This window comes from Neolamprologus brichardi, chromosome 20 (genome assembly GCF_056152115.1).
Source record: "Neolamprologus brichardi isolate AB-2024 chromosome 20, ASM5615211v1, whole genome shotgun sequence".
Classification (NCBI taxonomy): Eukaryota; Metazoa; Chordata; class Actinopteri; order Cichliformes; family Cichlidae; genus Neolamprologus; species Neolamprologus brichardi.
In genome coordinates this window covers 10130001-10143918 of record NC_142123.1, presented here as the reverse complement: position 1 = coordinate 10143918, position 13918 = coordinate 10130001, and the positions used below count along the sequence as shown (strand labels likewise).

General features: G+C 42.7%; 1 protein-coding gene across 2 annotated transcripts in view; it reads right to left on the bottom strand.

Moving 5' to 3' along the window:
- Positions 1-3243: 3243 nt before the first annotated feature.
- The window catches only part of spen (spen family transcriptional repressor), a 25254-nt gene continuing 14579 nt past the window's right edge, over positions 3244-13918 (bottom strand). For both annotated transcript variants that reach the window (XM_006785352.3, XM_087833660.1), the window contains 5 exons: positions 6143-13918; positions 5665-6003; positions 5381-5575; positions 5020-5178; positions 3244-4903 (listed from right to left, as the gene is read on the bottom strand). The exon at positions 6143-13918 is cut by the window's right edge and continues 25 nt beyond it. In XM_006785352.3, the coding sequence (XP_006785415.2) occupies positions 4772-4903; positions 5020-5178; positions 5381-5575; positions 5665-6003; positions 6143-13918 (8601 nt within the window). In that variant the 3' untranslated portion in view covers positions 3244-4771. The remainder of the gene's footprint in view (positions 4904-5019; positions 5179-5380; positions 5576-5664; positions 6004-6142) is intronic.

Sequence of the window (13918 nt, the reverse complement as noted above, 5' to 3'; positions counted from 1 at the left end):
ATAAAAATGCGTATTTATGTGCAGATGGACATTAATAGCTTAACAGACAGGCTACAGGAGGACATTTTTTATCAACCATATCAAGAACCAATTAAGTTTTGGTTTAGTTTTATACACAGCTATTCACTGGCAATACAGATAATGCAAGAAAGCAATAAAACTGGGTTTAGAAAACCTTTAAAATGTTTATTTGGTCTGACGTTTGATCCCAGTTGGATTTTGTGTGTGTGCATATGTTTTTTAGTGCACTGTCTAAATATAAAGATTTATGACGCCAGGAAGAATAGTTAATGGGCATCTTAAGAAACTGAACTAAAACGAAATCATCACTGTTGATGTATCCCACAGTAAACTTCAGTTGCACTAACCACCGACCTTGTTGCAGTGGCTGGTAGTTTAGGTCCCCATGATGGAAGCAATGCACTAAGAATTCATTTCACCCAATGGGTTTTAAAAGGTGCAACAAAGTAATCAAAGCAAATGATTTTTTTCCTCTGTATCCTTTCTACGCTCTCATGAAAGGACAAATTGTCTGACAGCCACATGGTGGAATGCATGGAGCTCATTGTCCAAAGGACACAAACCAGAAAACAAGCACTTATCGGTCTCTGAAAAAAGAACCTCTAAATTTCCAACATTCTTCTCATTTTCTGGCAAAAGCTGAACTTTCAAAATGTCATCCTGTGGAAATGTATTGAAGAGGAAACCAGCTCTGAAATATGAACGAGGCCCGCTTTAAGGACAAAAGCACGCACTTTGCTCCAACGCTCAAAGGCAAAGTGTGTAATCTTAGAAGCACCACGATTGTGAAGGCGGAGGCTGTGGGGAGAGCATCAGCGGAAGTCTTTCTCGTCTTGGTGTTCCTCTGTCATGTCTGACCTGCTTCTTCTCACGCTGCGAACAGGGTGTCAATTAACATTCCAAGCCTTGGCCTGTCAGGCCACTGTAAATCACTTATGCCTCACCTCTTTCTGGTCCTTTCTACTGTAGGCATAACGACAGGAGGGAGAAAATGAGTGAAGCTCGGGTATGAGCCCTTTAGCCTTCTCAGCAGCTGTTGTCCTTTTTTTTTTGAGAAGCACTGACGTGATGCATTACACTTAATGAAAAACTGTATTTAATATTGATCAAATCACCGCCTGCATGTGTTTGAATGAATTTTCTTCCCTGCCTAAGGAGTACTTCCAAAATTAATGAGAGATAATACAGCCCCGACCACCAAACTTTCCCAAATAGTAATCCAATCGTCTCTAAATCCCCACAGGCCTCCCTCTGGGGAATTTGACAACTAGCATACACCCGAATTGGACGGGTGAAGCCGGAAACCCTGATGTTCCAGCCACAGTCTTAAAATTCCTCCAAAACCATAGAGCTGCCTGCCTCAGGGATGAGTCTGTAACTGCAGCTTTGACAGCCACGGTGCTCATTTGTCTTGCTCCATATCCACTTGAGCACTGCTCTAAAGACGGAGCCACAAAGAGGTTTTCAGACTCTGCCACACTCACGTTTGGACAGAATTCATAGGCAATGAGACTGATTCAACAACAGTGCAGACGCATGTTTGAAATAACTTTATGGTAATTGCAGTAAATATAAAAACAAAACAAAAAAATAAGGAAATTAAAATCATATTTGGTGTGAGTGCCCTTTGCTTTTATCACAGATGTGTGGTTCTGTGCATATCTGACAAAGTTAAACAGTTCTTCTGTGGATTGAGGCTCACTCAGTGTTTTATATGTCTTCATACAATATTGCGCTGTATGTTGAAATCAAGGCTTAGTGGTTGCAGGACTCCTTGTTATGCTTGTCAGTGAAGATAGGTCTTTATCACCCTGCCTGGAATTTGGCACAGATCGAGATCCTCCCTGACCGTATTGCCCAACAGAACAGCCTAAGAGTCTAAAAGATGCCAGCACTCCTATTTATTTGATACAATTTCTTTTCTGTTAACTGTGACGAAGCTTGTCAGCTTCTGTCAACATCTGTGTGTTATCATAATGCAGGAGGAGATGACCTGATTGTATCCTCCTTATCCATTACAGCAGTAATACAGTGATCCTGTGTTTAGAATTTTTCCCCCAGCAAGACAGACAGAAAGATCTTCTGCTTAGGTGGACGTATTTCTTTGACAGTTTCTAATTCAAACACTGTAGAAAATCTAAGCTCCAGGACAGGCACTGTCATGTGAAGGAAAACTCATACTTGCAGGGTAGGTTTATGTTGCAACTGCCTTCTGTGGTTGTCTGATTCACACTCCCGAAGCGTACCATGGCTTGAAAATAAGCCTTGTAGTTTAGTGTTATAGTGACATCTTCTGACCGCTGTAAACATCGCAGCAACAACTGTAATAACGAGTAAGCCAGCATGCTGGGGCAGTGGTTTGGGCTTGAATCGACCTTTCTGTCTGGAGTATACATGCCCATCAAGAAGACGGATTGATGCATGGATGCCAGGTAAAGTATTTCTACCTCCGCCCAGAATATTGTGACTGGTTTTTCCGTTTGGTGGCAGGATTGATCCAAAATGTGAAAACTTTCACTAGAGTTTGGCCTAACTTCATCCAGTTCATTCAGATCTGGAGTCTTTGCATTGCTGGAGAGACAATATTGTACGTTTTGTGCCATATTTTCATCAATAAATTCTAAATTGAAAGAATAGTGGAAGAACATTAAGAAATAGTCTAGATGCACAGGTATCCAAGGTAAGACCGCTCTTGTTAAGCATTTTAATTGCTGAATCATTTGCAGCTTTTGCAACATGTTAGAGAAGCATTGAAGCTAAAGTTTAAAGCACTGAAGGTCTCTGGTGAAATCCTTCTTCACTTGTACCTTCAGATTCACAAATCACAAAAGGAGAAGAAGAAAAACAGAGTTACGGACCATTTAATGATCTTCAGAAGTAAGTTAAACAACCATTTATTTTACAGTTTAAAATGTCCTCATGGAGGAACAGCAAAATACACTCAAAATGAAGGTTGATCAAAAGACAGTTTTCATATTAATCGCTGTTTGAAGTTTTTTTTCTTTTCATTTGTTTATCAAAAATTATAAGTGCCTTCAACATAACCATGAGAGTATTCAGCTTGCAGTCATAGAAATATTTACAACACAAAACTGACAAGCATGGTTTTTACTTTCAGCATCGGTTCACCTCCTCTCCCGTCTCTTTCAGACTGCGTTGTTTTGTTGCACAAAACAAAAAGAAAGACCCTGAAGAAAGACAATTATAAGGGTGGGGGGGGGGGGGGGGGGGGGGGAATACACGAGAGCACAGATTAAGGAGATCAGTATTTACAGCTTGGCTCAAGGACACAATTAAGGGGAGGGGTGGAGACAGATGATTAACACATCCATTAGCGGCTTGATGTCAAGTTTAAGTCACATTCTTTGCCTTTATGATCCTACTTTAGCTTTTTAGAATTTGAAAAATAAAAGCATGCATATCTGCCATGAAGTCGTGGATAAATGACCTCAAGATGCAGTGCCTAATAAGTAAGAGAGTTGTTTTTCAGACAGCAGGGGGCAGTACAGGACCACATGGAGGGAGAATAAAAACAGGAATAGGAGCAGAATTGCAAACCCTACAGTACAATGGTCCTTTTGAAATGAACACAGAGTTCCATCATGTAAAAGCACTGTAATAACAGAGAAAGGTTTATGAACAATACAAAAAAAGGAATCAAATCTGCCCTCCGGATGACAAAATACAAAGTCACATATGAAAATATGTTCTGATCAAATGTTTTAGATACATTGCGCGTGTTGAGTATTAGCAAAAAAATGTTTTGGCACAAAATCAAGTTTTTTTGTTGTTGTTTTTTTGGGGGGCAAATATCAATCGGTAATCTTGTACAGATCCTCCCCCGCTGTTCCCCATCCCTGCCCCGGTCCAAAGAAAGATCTGATGATCTGTCTTGTAAAATATTCACTTGGTCTCTCCACATTGCTTCAGTCTTTAAATATTTATAATATTTACAGTTTCACAATTGTCAACAATACCTTTAGGCTTAAAGAAGATGCAAACAAAAATAAACTAATTAAATATTCTTTATATAGTCCCCTGTTGAGGCATTGAGTGTAAACTGTACAACTCTAATCGTCCCCTTACGAGTTCCTGGGGCAGGGAACACTTTGGGATGGAGAGTTGAGTCCAGAAATTAAGTAGAAATTTGCTGATGGTGAATAAGCAAAAGCATGTATGACTGATCTTGATTGATCGTTTTTCCAGGCAATGATTTTCTTTTATCTTGCACAAGCATGACTGATGTGATCACAAGAATTAGTCCATAACATGTATCATTTTATACTCAAATCTGTACAAAGTTCACAATTTCTCTTCAACATAGTGCAATGACTTCTGACATAGTCTTAAAAAAAATCACAATCACTTTTATGAAGATAAAAAATATCCCATACGAAGGTATCCATCCACAGCTTAATGAATGCTATGAATAAGAAAAAAGGCTATGCACAACACCTCCAAAAATGGCAAGAATGAAATGAGCAAATCCTCATCCAAAAATAAAATCCCCCTCAACCCTTCATATCCTTTTCAGAAAGGTATAGTTTTTGGAATTCAACATCACTGGGTGACTTAAGGACTTGGTGAAGTGAAGGAGAAAAGGTGAGTTCATGCTAAATTAGGTTGTTTTGTTTTTTTTCGTAAAAAGAAGTCCAACTCATAAAAATATGAGGCAATTCCAGCTTCCAACAAACTGGATGAGTCCAAAAGGGCTGGTGTTGGCTTAGTCCAGGAAAAAAAATGGAGGTAATTAAACAGAGGCGATGACAATCATGAGGTGAGGGGAAATGCTGGATATGCTGTTGAGAAGGTCCGGGGCCAGACGTGACAAGTGGCTCTCGGAGAATTCACAAGGTGGAAAAATCTGAACCACATAAGCTGGCTGTAAACCCAAAGAAGAAAAAATAACACGATGAGAGAAGGAGCAACATCTTCAACATCTTAGCTGTCTTAAAACACAGTAAAATGTGCAAATATAAAAACATAAAATGCTTAAACCTGAGTAGAGCCAGGGTTGGGCACATTGATGATGCCAGCTGCCTGTTTAGCTTGCAGGTATGTGATGAAGCCACTTTTCAAGGCTTGGGTTTGACCAAGGACATCTTCTTGGTCTCGACCACAGGGTAGAGCCAGTAGCAAACAGTAGTCATTTTCCACCTGCCACACATATCAAGTTTTAATCTTAAAATGTATATATATGTAGAAAAACAAAGATAACGGCACTATCTTACGTTATTGCTTAATTAATTCATAGATCCATCGTTTTAGTCAGTTCTTCAAAGTCAGGGTCCTGATTAAATCTATATTCAGCCAAATTTTAGAACCTGCTGTTCAAAGGTAGCAGAAATCAAATACTTACAGTCATTCTGCGTGCCACACTGTCCAGCTGGGAAGCCTCGAGCCTCATCCTCTGAACAATACGGAGAAGAGGACCTCCCTCTGGGGGTGGAAGGGAGCGCTGGGCCAGCATGGTGTTGCCGGAAACAAAATGTAACTGGACAGCAGCCTGGTCGTTTTTCAATGCCAACAGGCCTTGCCATACGATAGGATACTTCTGCATGAAGAAAAGAAAAAAAACGTCTTTATTTTCCCTGAAAATAAATTCTACACGTCACCAAAGAGCTGGTCTGTCATTCTTCTTACCGTCAATAGCTGCACCATGTCAACGGAACGATGTCCTGAATGTTCCAGTTTGGCATCCGGCCGTGGCTGTACTGAAGTCGAAGAGGGTACTGCTGAAGTAGACAGGAAGGCTGGAGGGCCTTTCTGAAGAGATAGATCTGACTTGTGTGTAAGACCCATAGGGGACATCATGGGAGACTGGTATGAGGGTGAGACTGTATCCCCCTGTATTCGGGAAATGTGTGAGAGGTCCGAAGAGGTAGCATGGCGAAGGTGGGAGGTCTCAGACTTGGAATCACTTCCACACCCATGGGACTGAGACATTTTACCACGGTTACCCAGTTCAGGATCTGGAGGTACCTGATAATCCGAACCCATCAAGAGACATCATATTTTTTATTTATATTTTATGTATATGTTTAAATGTGCTTGTTAAGTTGAAAATGTATAGTAGTAGTATTATTTGCACAAATGTAATCATTAAAGCATCTTAACTCACCTGTGAAGATGTAACACCTTGGTTAGCCAGGTTGTGTGGTGAAAACTGGGATGAGAAGCCTCGAATGTCCCTGTAAACTGGAAAGGAGCCTGCACCACCTGGATGCATTAGGTGAACCCCATGAGGGTGAGGCGACACCATGACAGGACTAGATGCATGGACTCCTCGGATTCTGCTTTCACTGGAGTTTGGATGGATAAGCTTTCCTTCGAGTGGTTTGAGAGGTTCCTTTGCAGAAAGATCAATGCTCTTCCCCGAAATAGGACTCTTTGAAGGTCCAGAGATATTGCCTGAAGATGCTGTTCCAGTCTCCGAGTCTCTGCGTGACTGTCTTGCCTCTACAGCAGCCTGTTCACCCCGTTGCTGGTGCATGAGGATGCGCTGGTGCATGTCTCTGTACTGCTCCATGCGTATGTTTGGGTGAAGTCCTCTGTGATCACTGTGAATCATCATTACATCTGACTGCAGCTGGGGAACTGAAGGTCTACTGAGTGCTTGGTTAAAGTGTCTAGGCTCTTCTTCACTTGCACTGTTGCCGCCACCACTTGATACTGAACCTTGGGGACTTGAATGACAGTGCAGAACCATATCTCGAATGACATTTTGCTGTTGTGGGTTTGAGCGCTGTTGAGACCCCGGAAGCGGCGCAGACAGCGAATCACCTCGCCTTCCATAATTTATCCCAGGCATCGGTGGGGTGTTCATCCTGGCATCATGAGCCATTGACTGAGTGACACTGTGAGGTTGAATTATGACAGAGGACTGTTCTGAGTGCGAGTGATGCATCGCAGAATGATAGCTAGACATTGGTGGCATGCCATGGGTCAGAACAACAGATGTGCCAATAGGAGAACTGCTTGGAGGACAGGCTTTGACAAAAGGTGAAGGAGAGTGAACAGCTGTTCGTGGAGACTGTGGTTCTTGCTTAAGGTGCAGAGCTGACCGATCATTTACAATGCCAGGGCTGGGGCTCATACGGGTTCCAGAAAGTGATGGGTGGTGTGTGACTGGGCTGAGATTAGACTGCTGCGCAGCTTTGCCAGGGTCCATCTTTTTCGACAGAGGCTCTGACCCTAGTCCTCTCTTGCCATGCTGCTGTTGTATCACAGGTGGGTTGTACATTAAGACTTGAGAAGAACTAACTGGTTGCTGGAACATCTTTACTACACTGCCTTGGGGGGCTGTGTGATATGGAGACTCAGATTTGTCAGATCCAAGACTCTCCTGCTTGGTACTAGAAATAACAGGTTGAGAGTTATACGACTGGCCGGCTAAAAGGACTCCTGTGTGACCATAACCAGAAGGAGTTGGGGCTGCTTTGGGAGTAGGTGACTGGGATGATGAGATGACTGGGTCTTGTTTTAATTGAGATTTGGAAACAGATTGCTGAAACTCTATATCACCAGCACTGGCTTGAGGAATCTGACTAATTTTGGCTCTCATCCTGTGAGGTCCTTCGGTTTTCTGACCTGAATAACTGAGTACGACAACACCCTCAGATGTATTGACCCTTAGGCCAGGACTGGAACCAGTAATGTATGGAGTGCTTTCGACAACAGAGCGTCCTCTTGTCCCATCTTCTACTATATCCATAGCAAGGCATCGGCTGTTCTCATTGGAGTTTGATCTGAATTTTTGCTTGGGAATGGTTAGGCCAATGCTTCGGTTGCTTAGTGAAATACGTGGAGTTTCTTCTGTATCGTAAGGCATTGGAATTCGACTTATTACTGAGGTAGCAGGAGAAATAATTGTATGCTGGTTTTTCTCTCCACAGTTCTGCTGTGACTCTGTCAGTGGAGATGGTTTATGATGCATGGGCTGGGGAGGTAATGGTGGCCTCTCTTCAGAATGTAACTGTCTTGAACCCACTGCATCAGAGGGATTTTCATTCTCTGACATCCGTGAAGGCTCTGACAGTGCTGGTGTGACTATAGTGGTAGGTATAGAATTGCTATTTGACGCAGACACATATTTAGGTTCCATCAGAATTTTTCTTAACGTGCTTGAACTGGGGTCAATGTCAGAGGCCTTGGTGTCTGGAGGCATTGGAGGATTTGCTGCAGGGGTTCCAAGTGCAGCTGATGCTTGCATTGAAGGAGTTACCACTTTTACATGACTTGAAGGGGCAACATAGATTCTGCTTTCTTCAGATCTCTGAGGCCAGTCAGGTGAAAGTGGCACTTTGGCAGGCCGCAACAGAGGTACACTTAACTGGGATACAGGTTGTGTGCAAGCAGGAGCAGGGGTAAATGTAGGAGTACATGGCTCTGCTGCTTGGGGGTGCTTTTTAACACTGGAGATACTGTTTGCGCCAGAATGAAAAGCAGATTCTTTAGGCACAGGCTGTTCAACCTCAGGCTGTTCTGCCTCTTTGGGTGTGTCGACCGTTATGGCACTTGTTAAGTCTCGCCTACAAGTAGCAACAGCAGTGACTACAGAGGCTGCTGAAGTGGCCGCAGCTGTAACAGTGACTGCTTTTGAATTATTGGTTTCTGGGTCTTCTGGGATTGATTCAGGTAACTTGACTGGAGTGGACTCTGACTGAGAAACCTCTTCAGCAGCATCCCCTTTTCTGTTACCAGCCCCTTTACGACTTCTTGTCTTTTTCGTGGTTTTGGCTCTAACTTTTCCGGTTTTCCTGGGTGTTTCAAGTAAAATGGGATCTTCAGCTGCCTTAGATTCCGCCCCTGGCCGATTTGAGCCTGGTGTCACAGGACCATCATCTAAATCCCCGGCAAGAATATTGTTGATCACCATGTGAGTTTCAGGTTCCATAATCTCATTGGAGGAGGAGGATATCAAGGATTCAGGGGTGGGAATAAGAGCAGTGTAAGTGGGAGGAGATGTGAAGCTATCTGCATCTACACATGTTTCTTCTGCTGTAATTGAATCAATAGCAGCTGCAAGTTCAGTTTCACTAGCAGGATTAGCTCGCTTCTCCTCCTCAACTTCACTCTCTGGTTCCACTGCAACAGGAGGCAATATCGTAGTTTGCTCTGAAGGTGGCTCTTTATATGGTCGAGAAGGCTGCTCCACTGTAAGCTTAGCAATATTTTCGACTGCCTGCTCTAATTCCATCTGTCGTGCTAATAATGCAGCAGCTGGATCAGCTGGAAGTTCTGATTCTGAGTCTTCTTTATCCTGTGCAGCAAGCTCTTTTGAATCTTTTGGAATTTGGTCTATTGTTTTTATTCCTTCATTATCTTGTAGTGCTGTCTTAGTTTTTGTAATAGCTGGAGCTTCAAAGGTCTCAAGCTCATCATCCTCTGAACGGAGTAAACCTTTTACATCATCAACACTAACACGGATCTCGAGATTTTTTAAACTGTGGGATTTGTCTTCAGCTATCTGTTTGGTGTTACGTTTTAACCTTGGTGTTTTAACTTTTGCACTCTTTTCAGGCTGCTGTCTCCTCTCTAAGGGGCCAATGTCTAGCTTTTCATCATCAACATCACCAGATTTCTTTCCACCATCTTTTAATTCCTTTTCTTTTTTGTGCACTGTTGAGTTTGGATTTTCCACCCTTTCTGATAACTTGCCAAGCGGTTCAGTTTTAGGCTTAAGCTCTGGCTCGTTTTGACTTGCCATATCATCTTGTTCAGCTAGCTCTGTCGTGCTCCCAGACAGTTTGTCTGCTCTACTTCCTTTCTTGGTAGTTGGAGTAGATGGAGTCTGAGGTGTTTGCTGCTGCTTCTGGGTGCGGGGTGAACGCCAGCCCTCAGAGGCTTTCACAACCTCTACTGTACATGACGCCTCTGTGTCTTCTTCCATCAGTTTCTTCTGATCAACCTTTACTGGTGAAACATCTTCTCCTCGTTTGATGCCTCTTTTAGGTGGGCGTCCACGTCTAGTATTGGTAGAAATTTGAACATCTTGCTGTATTGGTTCTTTATCAGCACCACGTTTGCGCATGCAGCGTGGTGACTCAACTACCTCTTTACCAGCTTGGTCGTCTTCATGTAGTGTGGCGTAGACTGACCTTACGTTTCGCCGACGTGTTCTCCCATGGATCAAACTTGACTCTATGTTTTGTTCAGAGTCTGATGCATGTATTGGTGACTTGGATGTTGTTTTAGAGTCAACTGATGTCTTTGGTGCTTCTGCACGAGGAGATGAAGCCCTTTTGAGTTTCTCTCGGTCAATCCGTTCACTCTTACGTGTTGCAGGTTTTTCAGTGGTAGCAATTTGCGAAGGTTGTGTAGTTCGTAATACTGACAGCGGTTTTGCCCTTTTACTCTTGGGTTGTCTGCGATTTGGTAACGGTTTTATTTCAGCCTCTAGTTCTGGCATGCACACCTCACCATCGGTTTCGGTTTTCTGAGATTCCTCAAAGTCTTTTGATTCTTGATTTTCAGTTTCAGGTTCTGACTTCATAGTTTCAGGTTTTTCTTCCATCTTTGGGCAGTCAGAGTAAGTGATTTCTGCAGTCTCTCTTTCAAAACCACCCAGGGAACCACCAGGAGTTGGAGGTTTATCTTCCACAATGGGAGTATGTTCCACTGTTTTACTATCACCACATTCCACCTTCAGTTCTTTTAACTCTGGTTTTGTTTCAGTTTCATTTTCTGGTTCTAAAAGAGTAAGTGAAGGGGATCTGTTTAACTTAACAGCAACAGGTTTGAAGTCTTCCATGGCGACAGAGTGAGGTTGCGAAACCTCAAGGATTGGCTCTACTTTTTCTTCTTTGACAACTGGCACAGGTTGATCTGAGGGTGGAGTTAAAACTTCTTTCTTTTCTTGTGGTGAAATTTCTTTAGGGGAAGGAACAAATGGTAAGGCAGTAGAGATTAATGAGGGGCTGGCTGATTTGTCATCTGCCTTTTGTACTGGCTCCAGTTCCTTATCAAGTATGATATTATCACAGTTCTGAACTTCATTTCTTTTTATGTCTGGCACTAATGAATCCTTCTCAGTATCAGGTGGAAGGTGGTCTTTGTCTTTTTGTTGCTGAAGCTCCAAAAAACGACTATGGAAAAGCACTATCGGCTCTTGTGGGATGTCACTTCCTGCAGATTCAGGCTCCGCTTCAGCAGCAACTGGCTTGTTCAAAGGCCTTCCACTTCCAATTTCTAAATCTTGATCTTTACGTTCAAGATGCTGCAAACGCCGGGAATCCTGTTCAAAGATTGAGCTGTGAAGGAAACGAGAGGCAAACAATTCCTGACGCTCTTGGTCCTGTGGCTTAAGTTCCTCCTTTTTGTCATGCAGCTTTTCTTCAGAGTTAGTACGAATCTTTTTCTTTTTCATATACCAAGAAGGTATTGGTCGAGGTGTTAGTTCTACCTTGTCCTTATCTGAACACCTGTGGGAGGCTGGAAAGCGTGAAGGGAGAAAGGACCAATTGTCTTCCCTAGAAGAATACAATGTTTTGGCTCTTTCCAGGAGTGCTTTTGTATCAGGAGTTATAGTTTTATCCAAAGCAAAGGAGTAAAACTTATTCTTTTCCAAGGAGCCTGAAAGCTTCAGGTCTGTCATCCTCTTATCACGATCCCTGAGGATGTAGGACAAGGAACTATTCGACTTGGACTTGTTTTCTCCATCATCATCTGAATCAGACTGCACTTCTCCAGGTTCCAAATCCTGACCAAGGCGCTTCCGAATGCTTTCATGCTTTGAAATATCACTTTGGAATGACATTTCCATTCTGAATGAATCAGGCTTTATCCCTCTTTCCCAGTGCTGCATTAACTCTTCATCACATCCGAGCAAGGACGTGTTAAGCTTTGGGAGCTCAGTGTCAGAAGACTGAAAATGTCTAGGCATCAGGTCCAAACTGTTTTTCAATGACTCGGTGTGTGAAAATTTCTCACCTGCTGTTGGAGAGGATTTTCTTTCTTTATTTGTACCTGTCAAAGAGACATGGGCTGTTTCATCTTCCTCGTTTTCAGAAGACTGAGCAGCTCCTATTGATGATGACATGGTGTAAATGTCTTCATTGAACTTTTGGGAACTTGAAAAGTTGCGCTCTCTTTTTAATTTGAGTATTTCAAAGTCAATATTCTCCAATTTCTTTCGTTTACAGTATAATATATCATCACTGGCCACATCCGGTACTGATTTTTCAAAGTCTTGAACGAAATAATCCTTTTCAAAGTCACGAGTCTCACTATGTAGTTGGTTGTCAAACTTGACTCCCTTATCAGGCTCCCCTAGCTTGGATCTAAGCCGTTGACTGTGTTCAGTTTGTTTTGTGCAAATATTAGTCTGGTCAATGTGCACAAATTGTTCATCTCCATCAGAGTCTCTGGATTTCGCTCTGCCTTGTGCGTTTTCAGGCATAACTTGTTTCTGTTCTTTTAATTCGTCCAAATCAACGGCGTTATCATCTGATATTTTTGTAAAACTTGAGGTATTTTCCCTTTTTGAGCTCTCTAGATCCATTTTAAGGTAGGGAGAGTCTAACTGATCTGTAGAATCTTCAGCCAGTTGCACTAGTTGTGAGTGCCGCTCCAGAGGAAGGCCTTCGGGGTTGATATCACTGTCTTGTCCTTCTTTTGGACTATTAACTGAAATCATCCGCACACATTTTTCTTTGTGGTGATCCTTTTTATGAATCCCTCTCATCAAAAGATTCTTATCCAAATCTGTCTCCTTAGCACTGTTCCACAGCTTATAAAGTCCAGATCTACCAAGGTCCTCTTCACTAGCTCTTTTTTGTCGATCAGCTTTACCAGAGTCTTCAAAACGCCTTTTCCTTGCAGCTAGACGGTCAATATCCACTGAAATGCCACTGTCAAATCCCATTTCAGATTTCCCATGTTTTTTGGCTTTGATTTTACCATCTTTGTCAGTGACCTCCACTAAACTGTGCATACTTTTGTCTCTGGGAACCTTCCCATGCTTACCAATATCAATTTTTGATGGCTCTGTGCGGAATGGAGGACTCCTCTGGTCAGCTGGAGGTGATGCCAGTCTCGGACTGTCACTCCCACCCCTTTGTATTTGTTTTTCTTGGACAACATGGCCAATCAATTTTCCTTCTTTTTCTTTAACTCGTGTTAACTGCACCACACATGGCAGAAGGTCTAACCTCCCTTTACTTGAGCTTTCTTTTTGGATTTTGCTGGCTTTACTACGCAGAACAGACTCAGGACTAACATCTCTTTCAAGTTCAGGTTCTGGTTCACATGTCTGGATAATAGGTGACGCCATTTTAAGCTTCTTAACCCTCTGTTTTTCACTTTTGTCTTTGTCTCCTCGTTCTTTTCGTCCAGTCCTCTTTTCCTTTTCAACTACATTCCCACTGTCAATTTCAAAAACTCTGTCCTTCTCAAGTTTTTCACTTTTATTATACCTTTCAGAGCGTGCCTTTTCAAGTTTTTCAAATCTTGGTGGAGATATTGAACTGCAGCTACCACTTCTTTCAGATGATCGACAACAAATACGGCGGTCTGAATCGCTTGGTATTCTCTCAGAGAGTGATGGAGATGCAGTTGGGCTAGCAGGTCGGCGAGTGGTAATGTGAGACGGGCTCTGGCTACGCTCAATGGTCCTCCTTCCATGATCGCGTCCACGATCTGTTTCAAAGCGCTCCCTTTCTCTTTCACGTTCCCGCTGCAGATAGCTGTATTTACGTATGTCCTGCTCATAAGGGTCAGCTCTGTATTCCCGATATTCCCGAGGGTCTTCAAAGTATTGTGGATCATAGTAATCTCCCTGATATGGGTCCCACTCAGTGTAGAAGTCCCGACTTCTGGTAGGATATTTTCGACGTGGATCTTCCGTGTACGTTCCAGGTGTTCTAACATTTTCATAATATTGTCTTTCTGCTTGAAA